The sequence below is a fragment of the Schistocerca cancellata genome, chromosome 9, assembly GCF_023864275.1.
Source record: "Schistocerca cancellata isolate TAMUIC-IGC-003103 chromosome 9, iqSchCanc2.1, whole genome shotgun sequence".
Taxonomy (NCBI): Eukaryota; Metazoa; Arthropoda; class Insecta; order Orthoptera; family Acrididae; genus Schistocerca; species Schistocerca cancellata.
Window position 1 is genome coordinate 262595506 of NC_064634.1, and position 12793 is coordinate 262608298.

The window sequence follows — 12793 nt, forward strand, 5'->3', positions numbered from 1 at the left end:
CTGAATAAAATGGTTATTTGCAACTTTTACAGAAAGCAGACTGCAGTACTAAGAGTCAGAGGACATGAAAAGGAAGGAGTAGTTGAGAAGAGAGTGAATCAAAGTTGTGCCTATCCCTGATGTTAGTCAATCTACACATTGAGCAATCTGTGAAGGAAGCAAAGGATAAATTTGGAAAGGGAATTAAAGTGCAAGGTAAAGACATAAACAGTGTAAGATTTGCCGATGACGTAATTCTGTCACCACCGGCAAATGACTTGGGTGAGCAGCTGAACAGCATGGGTAGTAACCCAGAGATGAACATAAATAAAAGTAGCAAAACGATAGACGCTGCCGGAATGCAGTCGAATTAAATCTGGCATTACTGAGGGAACTGGTAAATGAGACAATAAAAGAAGTAGATAAATTTAGGTATTTGGTAGCGCAATAAATGATGATGCCGAAATGAGGAAGGATATAAAATTCCGTCTAGCCGTTGCACAAAAACAAATACTGAAAAAGAGGAATTTATTAAAGTCTGATATCAACTTAAACGTCAAGGAAGACTTTTTTGACGGTATATATCTGCAGTGTAGCCTTGCGTGAATGTGAAACTCTGTTGCTGTGGAGTTCAAGAGCAAAAGAGAATATAAGCTTTCCAGATGTGGAGAATGTGTAGGAGAATGCTGGATATTAGATGAGTAGACCAAATAACTAACGAAGAGGTACTGATTCGGTCTGGATGAAAAAGAAACTCATGGCACAAGTAGAGTAAAAGAAAGGACCGGTTGTTAGGACACGTCCTGAGATGCCAAGCAATTGTCAGCATGCTAATGGTTGGAAGCACGGGGGAGAGGAGGGGGAGGGGGTGAGTGTAGATGGAGAACAAGGCTCGAACACAGTAAGTAAATGGATGTATGTGACGACAGTCACGCAGATATGGAGAGATTTTCACTGGTTGGACTTGCTGCATCTCATCAGTCTTCGTACTGAAGATCAGGAAACAAAGAACATCGGATGCACAGAGAATAGCAAATATTTTTACTAGATTGAAGAGAATCTGTATTAATGGCTCTACAGGGTATTTGGAAATTGCGGTAAAACATAGCCAAATCACCGGTAACATTGAGATTTTTACGCACGAGGTCACCCTTAACCATATTGAAACAGACTATGACTCATTCATTTTACTATTGTTCCGAGTCCTAACTAACAAAGGCGCAGTCGATGAGAAACACGAAGTACCAATGTGTCTGTTGCATGCTGTTAATTTCAAATGTGCGATAAGCAATCACATCACTACTATTGAACTCTCCAAAGCCAGTTTATCTCTACAATCACCACAACGCACTACAACTGCAGTGGTCCAACCGTTACCATGCTGAGCCACACCATTCTTAGTAACTGCAAAATTCAGTACTCATCCCACGAATACAGATGGGCGTTACAAACCGACTTGGAAAGCTACGCTGGATGCAGTTTTCATTGAAATATTATCACCAGCTTCGTAAACTGTAAGATATGGGGTCCTACTCCTCCTAAAACGCAGTTGCGGCGGCGCGGTTCAGATCATCAGTAGGGAAACGGAGCAGAACTTACTGTACTTCGACGTGAACCAGGCTGCAATTAAAGTCACTAATCTAGGTTTCGGGAGAAAATTTTCACACGAAATGAATGGTTGGAAATTTTGTCCTTAGTTAATATATTCTGGAACTTAGGCGAACAAGTATCACTGCCAAGTCCGTGCTAGTCTTTCACTCACGTTAGCAAGTTTATGGTGTTACATTTCCCGGAAACGTAATAGCTACAAAAATACAGATTGTTTTTTATTGAGAATGCTCGACAAATATTAAGTCTGTCGGTACCTATGGCAGTCACAGTTCTTAGCCACCGACCTGCTCGATACGCCAAGCGGAATTTATGTCTTTTCTCGTCACAAAATAGATTTAAAAATTCCGAAATTTCTACACACCCATCGGAATAATTATGCCGACACTTTACAACACTTTTTATGTATGAAACACTGCTAGATCCGGCAACTTATCATTTCCATCGGAACTACTACTACACATGTCCGAATTGTTTCATGGCTAGGCTCCGATTCCTCTCTACAATACTCTAAATCTTCTCTACCAGCAGAGAAAGGCGCGCGAAGAATATTGCTTTACCGTTGGTCAATATACTCAACAGCCAATAGCAAAACAACCTTCTGCCGCGTCAGTCCGCGCTTTTCATCAATAACCAATCGCAAAATAGTAAAAATAACGATTGCACTTTTTACCAACGTAACTATCTAATATGCTTAAGTTTTGTTTATGGATAGAGTTATTTACTATTGTTATTTATACCTGAATTAACTTTCCCTTTACCATAAACTTACTTTACAAATCTATTCCACAAAAATCCCCTTTGTACACATCCATACTTCTTCGAAATGTTCCCACACTAAGTCCCACTACATAACTCGTTACACAATTATCTTCGTAATAACCTGAAACCACACTCACGCATCATTCATACTGCTAAAACACATTTATAACGAAACTAGACTCGAACTCGGGACCTTTGCCTTTCGCGGGCAAGTGCTCTATCATCTGAGCTACCGAAGCACGACTCACGCCCGGTACTCACAGCTTTACTTCTGCCAGTATCCGTCTCCTACCTTCCAAACTTTACAGAAGCTCTCCTGCTTTTAATCTGCCAGGAAGTTTCATATCAGCGCACACTCCGCTGCAGAGTGAAGATCTCATTCTGGAAACATCCCCCAGGCTGTGGCTAAGCCATGTCTCCGCAGTATCCTTTGTTTCAGGAGTGCTAGTTCTGCAAGGTTTCGCAGGAGAGCTTCTGTAAAGTTTGGAAGGTAGGAGACGGATACTGGCAGAAGTACAGCTGTGAGTACCGGGCGTGAGTCGTGCTTCGGTAGCTCAGATGGTAGAGCACTAGCCCGCGAAAGGCAAAGGCCCCGAGTTCGAGTCTCGGTAGGGCACGCAGTTTTAATCTGCCAGGAAGTTTCATATCAGCGCACACTACGCTGCAAAGTGAAGATCTCATTCTGGCCACATTTATAACATTTTACATGCACAAAAAGACATAATAACACTTCATGAAAATAATAGAACAGTTTATGAAAAACATTCTATTACTTTAGTCCACTCTAGTGGGCAAAATCGAAACTAAATCACAGTCCCCTATCCAATACTGTCCTCTGTCGGCTGATACATAAACTTCGTGCGCATCCAGTCTCGCGTCACGATCTGTCACTATCCAGCTCTGAGACACATCTCCCACTTAACCGCCCAAAGCAGGATCGGTATAAGGCGCTGCGCCCCACAGCGTTCTAGGACTTGTAAGAGGGGAGTGAGTGTATAATATTTTGAATAGAAGCCCATGTCAGGAATCTTACCGTTTCCTTTCTATGACGGTTTCAATTCAGATGTGTAACGCGTCCGCTTCTGCTGACGGAAATGGAAAAGTGCTTGTCATGGTATGCAATAGGATAGACAGGATGACGTGTACTACGTGAAACGATCACCTGATGTGACTTAGTCTGCCTTGCAGGGAAATACCTATAGAGACAGAGGAAGATCTGCTGGCACGAGTTCTGGCCGCTGCACTAGAAATCGGAGAGACATCAGGTGGGATGAAGAATGTGTACCAGGACATGCTTAATAGGTACAACGTCTGTAACAACGTTAGTGGTCTCCACATCGAACGGCTATTGTAATGTATCAGTACTGGTCTGTAAGTACAGTATTCTGGGTTCTTGTTTGTTCTGGCACAATGAAACAGGGAAGTGTAAATAATACAAAAAATGTGCGTAAGTGATAAATATATGTTTCGTCATGTTTGCTTTCGAATTTTTACCTAATAATTTTATTGTGTTACACCTAATTCAGTTCCTCAAGCAGACGTGGCTGGGTTAAGCTTTTGAATGTAAGCCGTCGTACAATGGGAGCGGCATGTTTCCGAACATAAGTTCCTATTCAAAATATTATGAACTCATTCCCCTCTACAGATCCTGCAAGTCTATAATGGGAATTTCCGAACATCCTGTGTAGAACAAGCGATTGATTCAATCTACGTTACTACACTGAAGAATATTTCCGTCAATGCTACAGCTTCCACAAGAATTCATCAGAATGTTGACAATTTAGAACTATAAGAGAAAGGGAAGGAGGCTACCGACAAGAAGCACTATACGTAGCTGTTTTGGTCCTTAACTACAAGATTTAATAATACATACATTCTGAAATACTTTCGCCTCGGCGATCAACTAGTACTGTTTGCAGTGTAGTGGAGGAGTGCAGTGCATTGCCAATAAACTTCCATAGTAGATAGAAAAACGCCACCGAAAAAGTTTCTAAGGTGATCTGTAGCGAAAATAGCGCAAAAAAGACAGAAATGAACAATGAAGGCATAGAACTTCGAACTCTTGTATTTCGTGAAAAACCGCTGTACTGACTGGGCCATCTGCGAACGACCAGTTCTCACAGCTTTTCTTACGCCACTAAACCTCTGAGCAATGCCACGCGTCTTGGGTCGTGCTTGGATAGCTCATTCGATAGATCAGTTCCCCCACGAAAGGAATACAATTTTACTCCAAAAACAGTCGGCCAGGCAGTCCCATAAATTCCACTTTTTCCGATATTTGGACAGTGTCGTGTCCAGCCATCTTCAGAGTGAGCCAGGTAAAAGACGCTACAGCACTTGAACTGTCCTTTTAAACAATCGGACCACACCACTACGCATGCCGCCAGAGATGCACAAGGCGCTAGAGACGTTAATCGGTGGCAAAGAGGTACAATGAATGCATGAAATATACACATCAAAAAAGTTTTGCATCACAGCGGTTCCCAGAACTCCTGAAGATGGACGTTGACTGTAGATATTGTACCGCAGACACAGTCCCATTGACTGTTCAGAGATGTTACTAATCGCACCAAAACATGTAAAAAAAAACATGTATGAGCAGCGCCTAGTAGACCGAGGGAGTCCGACAGCCGATCAGTTCCACTCATTCCACCATGAAGGAAGTACACGGCTCAAGTTGTATGTAGTTCAACCGTGCCTAGACGGTCAATACCACGGTTCGATCGCGGCGGGATTATTAGTTTGTGACAGGAAGCGCTCTCAACAAGGGAAGTGTCCAGGCGTCTCGGAGTGAACCAAAAAGGTGTTGTGACGACGTGGAGGAGATACAGAGAGACAAGAACTGTCGATGACATGCCACGCCGAGGCCGCCCAAGGGCTACACATTGCAAATTTTATTATGTGACGTCTACTCTTCAACATCTTGTCTTTGGGCTTCATACGCTTCGCTTTCTTTCGCATACTGGCTACATGTTATTGTATGTCCTAATGGCTGATTGAAGACGGCCGTATGTTTACTCAACACGTTTATATTCTAGTCCAGTTTTGTGCAGTTGGGGGAGTACGCCATCCAGGCAAGCATTCATTGTCATGTAGTTCTTGAATTATATTGCCTCATGATAATGGCATGATACCCGAAATGGGTCAATAATACCAAAGAGTATAATGTGTAGTTATCAAGTCGTAATAGAAATACAGCTTTTGCAAACCGAGTCTGAGAGGCTGAGAATGGTTGCTCAATACAAAGACTGATTTACAGGTGACAGTGTGTACTCCAACATGGATCTCAGAAAATATGGAGACATTTACCTGAGGGCGGCACTGAAAACACCCGCAACAAAGATTCCCGGCATACCAGGCAAGTTCTGCAGGGTTTCCATCACCAGCAGCGGAAGCAACTGATCCTTGGCAGTCGCTTGCTGAAAGAAAGGGAAAACAGACCGGTTACGGTGCACTCTCTATTTTATTTACATTTCTGTAGGCATGTGATTTACCATATAATTCAGAGCTACAGCCTATACTTGCAGAACCAGATATGTGGTCTGCAAATATTATTTGCAATTGAAGGGACCGGCAGAGGTGCAAGCCCACAAGCGTGTATATTGTGTTACTGCATGTTATACGCTTGGGGTAATTCAAAGACAAGAACATAATTACTGTAAGGCCAAACGAGGTGTATAGGAGACAGGGCTCTCTAGCATTACATGTGAAATTAGCTGTTAGCTGCATGTAGTTGCTAGAAATATACAACAGTTACAATGGTCATATTAATCTTTGCTAAAGTGAGTGATAGAAATATCTTCCACCGACCTCAATATTAGCGGAATAATGTTTGCTGTCATGGTGGAGAAAGGTGTCAGTCTAGTTACAACTGAATGATAAATCATTCTTAGCATCAAATGTTGTTGCGTTTGAATGGAGGTCCACGCCTCCGAGGAAAAATCACATTGTCAAATGTTAAAATTATAATTTTTTTCATTTGTGTGGCCAGTGTCCATAGTTGCTTTATAAGAGAAGCTACGTATCTACTAGCAAAACAAATGCAGTCACAGCTCACCCAGTATCATAAACTAGAAGATGAAAGAACAATGAGAAGTACCTCTCAAGTGGTAGAAAATATAATAGTCGCTAAAATCCCTGAGACAGCAACATTGCTCTCCTTTGATGTAGAAAGTATGTACAATTGCATCCCTGTCAATGAAATCATAAAAATAATTGAAGGAAACCTGAAAACACAAATCCAGCTACCGCATGACACACAGAAGAAACCATAAAATTATTACAGAACTATTTTGAATTCAGTCTAGGATACTACATAAAAATGAAGACTTACCAAAGGGGTTTACCTATCTCAGGAACAGTAGCCAACATTTTCTTGAATCACATAGAAAAATTGATATTTGAAGACAAAATAACAAAGAAAAGCTACAACGTCATCTACTGGTACAGATACATGGATGACATAATATGCATGATAGATGAACCTAAAAACAGAATACAGCAACTACGCAAAGACATAAATACTGTACACAAAAACATAAAGTTCACAATAGGAGAAATACAAGTAAACACACACAGCTTTTTAGACACAACCATAAGAAAAGACGATAGTAAACATACATTTGACATATGCAGAAAACCTACAAGTGACATTGTCTTAAATGAAACTTCAAACCACCCACAGAATCATAAGCAAACAGCAATCAAATACATGTTGAACAGGCTGAACTGGATCCCCCTAAACTTTTGTAATTATCAGAAAGAGTTAACCATGATAAAACAAATGGCATTAAAAATGGACACAAAGAAACAATGGTAGACAAACAAAACAAAAAAATAAAGAGACAAATAATGAAAAAACTAACAAAGCACACGAACTCGTACAACTTGTACTATAACACACAAAAATGGCATACAGTGACGTACCACAACAAATTCACTCATGTAATAGGGAACATATTCAAAAACAAGGCATAAACATTGCATAAAAAACAAACAATTCCATACAAAAGCACATCCCAAAACTAAAATCAAAACCAGACAGATACCAACAATGTCGCATCTATCAACTCAGTTGCAAATATTGTGAGAAGACATACAATGGAGTGACTGGCAGGACATTTGACACAAGATATAAAGAACACATCAGAGCATTCAAATATGGTACAAATCATTCAACATTTGCGGATCGTCTAAAAGAACACCGTAGACCAAGAAATATTGAAAACGATATGAATATCATAAAAATCAGTAAATACAGACACCTCTTCCGTTCCCAAGAAAATTTCCACATACAGAAACCATTAACACAAAATAAACAGTTGCTCAGTGACTACAAAAATATCGGAAACCAGACTCTATACAGAATAATTGATGAATTTACATGAAAAAGAAAAGAGCCTTTTCAATCCCTCACTCTCTCCCGCTCTCCCACCTCGCCCCTTTCCCCTCACAGTTTCATTTCACTTCTCGCTCCTCAGCTTCTCCTCTAACTCACACTCCATCACACTGCTGTATACTTATGTCCACTCAGATGGATAGAGCTTCTGCCATGTAACCAGTAGATCCCGGGTTCGAGTCCCGGTCGGGGTACACATTCTCTGCATCGCTGTTGCTTCTCTACTCTTACACAATACATAAATACACATAAACATAAGTAAATAGAATTACACACACACAATATCCAATTAAAAAAAAGTTGTATGTCAAAGTAGCGGATAGGTTATGTTGGCAACACTACAAAACACAATAAACACATACTTGAAGCACAAAAAGTGTGGTGTGAGAAGTACATAGTGCTGCAGAACATCCAAAAATTAGACGAAAATTATCAGTGCCAAAAAGAGAAAAACTTCGATGTGCTAGCAGACCGCATTTCCCGATGTAAGCGAGAAATCAGCCGAAAAATCACCGTAAGTACAAATCAAAGTATTCTTAACGAACTGTTTTTCGATCTTAAAATCAAATCAAAATGTAAATAACTTAATTGCAGACCGCTGATGATGCTCTACCTCAATCAAGCGAGACGTTTCTGGTGAAAAAATTACCCACTTTTGTAGTGGCAGCGACAGACTAAAAGTACGATCAAGAGTTAAAATTATAATCTCTCTGCTCTTTATTTCATTTACAGATTTATACAACGCAAACAATTTAGGGCCTGCAGGTCTATTTCTGCATCAGACAAGTGTTACACCAACGGTACTTTTCATCTCATACTTGCAGTGGCAGTTGATAGTAAATTTAACATGATAGATAGTAATGAAATTAAAAACCTTTGGAAACCAGCTTTGAATTTATTTAATGACAATGGTAAAGAGAGCACAAAGAAGTAATAGCTACAGTACATGATAACAACGGCAGAAAAACGATTTGTATTCGACCAAAACGGCGCTCTTTTCGTGGTCAAGAGATCTCAGAGTCATGATTTAGAGATGGAACGATTATCCATTCAATTTGTATTCAGGGCCACTTGTCTGGACATGGGGTAGGAGAGCGATAGACGGTTTTTAAGGTTGAATCACTACTGTGATCTCGAGGTAGCTGCTGACGTGAATGGTTATTGGAAAGGTATGGAATTGTGCAGTGTTTTGTGACAACACACATACAGACGCGGATAATAATCACTCTGATCAACACTGGCTTTGGTCTCCACTGCCCTCAATGAATTTATTGGCAATCACCAAGAAAAAGTGTACCATACATTCACAAGAATGCCTACAACCTTAAAATCCCTCATACGGATAGTTACTAGATTTGAATGAATAAAACGAAATATCATGAATCATTGTCTGTCACTTCAGATTGATATTAGAATTCCTTTGTGGCCACATCAGTCATCGCTGAGCAGGAATACACTAACGCTGTGTTTTACCTTGGTACTGAGAGGATCACAGTCATGGTACACTGCATAAGTGAGCAAACCAGTATAGCAGCTCATCAAAGTGAGACACAGCGCACCAGCGAGGAACATCCACATTGTCCTGAAAAACAACAAAGATTACATGATGACAAGAGGCTCACTATTTAGGTCAAGGTAGGTGTTATTAAAAAAATTTTTCATTGGAGACGAAACACAAAGCTGAATCTTCTCGAAAACTTACAAATGTTTACTTTGTTGGAATTCGACCATGGGCCTTGTCTTTCACATACAAATACAACTTTGGGAATTACGTTAAGCTGAAGATATGTTACATACGTACTAGCAGAAATAAAGTTGTAATGGTGTTCATACTGCCATTCAAAGACACGAAAGATAAACAGTTTCCCGAAGACACACGACGTCAAATCAGTCTTCATGATTACAGCTGATAAGACAACTCATGAAGCTTGTAAAATATTATATAAGCCTCAGACCTCTCAGCATTTACGAAATACCATGCGAGTGCGGACATCGTAACGTCGCGCAGACCTTATGCGCGGCAACACAACACCATATTGAATAGGAGAGTTATATGTGACTACGCTATCCAGAGAATAGTGTTGTAGCTAAAAATGTATTGGAAAACAGATATACCATCGCATTAAACGGCACCTTTATCGTAAGGAATGCTTCCGGTTTCAGTGCTAACATAATTAAAGGATATGTCTATAAGATACATTACATAGGTAGAAATGTGGACAGTTGGGAATGTGAGTCTCACGGGAAGCGTGCAAGGGATAAGTCCCTGCAGTCGCCTTATTCATCTGCGTCCTCGGTGGCTCAGATGGATAGAGCGTCTGCCATGTAAGCAGGAGATCCCGGGTTCGAGTCCCGATCGGGGCACACATTTTCAGCTGTCCACATCGAGGTATATCAACAACACCTGTCGGCAGCTGTGGGTTTCAGTTAGTCATCATTTATTTCAGGGAAAAGCTGCACGGTCATCTACACTATCTGTTCTTTCGAGAACAGTTACTGTCTTCATATATACAGGGTGAGTCACCTAACATCACCACTGGATATATTTCGTAAACCACATCAAATACTGACGAATCAATTCCACAGACCGAACGTAAGGAGAGGGGCTAGTGTAATTGGTTAATACAAACCATAAAAAAAGCACGAAAGTATGTTTTTTACCACAAACCTACGTTTTTTTAAATGGAACCCCGTTAGTTTTGTTAGCACATCTTAACATATAAACAAATACGTAATCAGTGCCGTTTGTTGCATTGTAAAATGTTAACTACATCCGGAGATATTGTAATCTAAAGTTCACGCTTGAGTACCACTCCTCCGCTGTTCGATCGTGTGTATCGGAGAGCACCGCATTACGTAGGGATCCAAAGGGAACGGTGATGGACCTTAGGTACAGAAGAGACTGGAACAGCACATTACGTCCACATGCTAACACCTTTTTATTCGTCTTTTTCACTGACGCACATGTACATTACCATGAGGGGTGAGGTACACATACACATGTGGTTTCCGTTTTCAATTACGGATTGGAATAGAGTGTGTCCCGATATGTCAGGCCGATAGATGTTCAATGTGGTGGCCATCATTTGCTGCACAAAATTGCAATCTCTGGCGTAATGAATGTCGTACACGCCGCAGTACATCAGGTGTAATGTCGCCGCAGGCTGCCACAGTACGTTGTTTCATATCCTCTGGGGTTGTAGGCACATCACGGTACACATTTTCCTTTAACGTACCCCACAGAAAGAAGTCCAGAGGTGTAAGATCAGGAGAACGGGCTCGCCAATTTATGCGTCCTCCACGTCCTATTAAACACCCGTCGAACATCCTGTCAAGGGTCAGCCTAGTGTTAATTGCGGAATGTGCAGGTGCGCCATCATGCTGATACCACATCCGTCGACGCGTTTCCAGTGGGACATTTTCGAGCAACGTTGGCAGATCATTCTGTAGAAACGCGATGTATGTTGCAGCTGTTTGGGTCCCTGCAATGAAGTGAGGACCAATGAGGTGGTCGCCTATGATTCCGCACCATACATTTACAGTCCACGGTCGCTGTCGCTCTACCTGTCTGAGCCAGCGAGGATTGTCCACGGAGCAGTAATGCATGTTCCTAGATTCACTGCTCCGTGGTCTGTGAAACCCGCTTCATCGGTAAACAGGTAGAACTGCAACGCATTCTCTATTAATGCCCACTGATAGAATTGCACTCTATGATTAAAGTCATCACCATGTAATTGCTGATGTAGCGACACATGAAACGGGTGAAAGTGGTGACGATGCAGTATGCGCATGACACTACTTTGACTCAGTCCATCGGCTCTCGCAATGTCCCGTGTGCTCATGTGTGGGTTCATGGCAACAGCAGCTAACATACCAACTGCACCCGCTTCGCCTGTGACGGACCTTTTACCGACCCGTTTGCGTGCTACGACCATACCTGCATACAGTTGGCGGTAGATGTTTTGCAATGTGCGGTATGTTGGATGCTCTCTGTCTGGGTACCGTTCTGCATACACCCTGCAGGCTTCAGCTGCATTTCGTCGACACTCGCCATAGATGAGTATCATCTCCGCCTTTTCAGAGTTCGAATACACCATGGTCACAGTACCTACAACACTACACTATCACAGACGTCTGGTAACACGGTGTACTACAGTTGGTCTGCGTGCGGAGACGAATGCAGAATAACAATAGCAGCAAGCGCTACATGCGGACAATGCGACAGCTAGACCAAACCACAACAGTGCACTACAGCCGCACTGGTAAACATGGTCGTCATCGTAAACATGTCCCTGCAGATGCTGCTCGCTGACCGTGGCCTGTGTTCGTTACAACACGCAACTGAACGTCGGAGGTTTCAAGCGTCAACTTTAGGTTACAATATCTCCGGATGTAATTAACATCTTACAATGCAACAAACGGCACTGATTACGTATTTGTTTATATGTTCAGATGTGCTAACAAAACTAACGTGGTTCCATTTAAAAAAACGTAGGCTTGTGTTAAAAACATACTTCCGTGAATTTTTGTATGGTTTGTATTAAACAATTACACTAGCCCCTCTCCTCATGTTCAGTCTGTGGAATCGGTTCGTCAGTATTTGATGTGGTTTACGAAATATATCCAGCGGTAACGTTAGGTGACTCACCCTGAATAGTTAAAGGCTACACAGCCATTGACCTTCGTCTGCGCGAATGCGCACAGGTTGCCCAAACTCTTACGGGAATCGCCAAAGCGTGCGCGAGTAATAAGTGAATGGGCAAATGTCTATAAGGTACATCACATATGTAGAAATGTGGACAGTTGGGAATGTGAGTCTCACGGGAAGCGTGCAACGGATAAGTCCCTGCAGTCGCGCTATTCATCTGTGTCCTCGGTGGCTCAGATGGATATAGCGTCTGCCATGTAAGCAGGAGATCCCGGGTTCGAGTCCCGGTCGGGGCACACATTTTCAGCTGTCCACATCGAGGTATATCAACAACACCGGTCGGCAGCTGTGGGTTTCAGTTAGTCATCATTTATAATCAAAGGAGGTATATAGAAAAA

The 12793-nt window shown here is 41.8% G+C and overlaps 1 protein-coding gene across 1 annotated transcript in view; it reads right to left on the reverse strand.

Moving 5' to 3' along the window:
• LOC126100669 (sodium-coupled monocarboxylate transporter 1-like) overlaps positions 1-12793 on the reverse strand; it is a 190225-nt gene that overhangs the window by 81740 nt on the left and 95692 nt on the right. The window contains exons 8-9 of the mRNA XM_049911289.1: positions 9221-9329; positions 5659-5768 (exon numbers count right to left, since the gene is read on the reverse strand). Of these exons, the coding sequence (XP_049767246.1) occupies positions 5659-5768; positions 9221-9329 (219 nt within the window). The remainder of the gene's footprint in view (positions 1-5658; positions 5769-9220; positions 9330-12793) is intronic.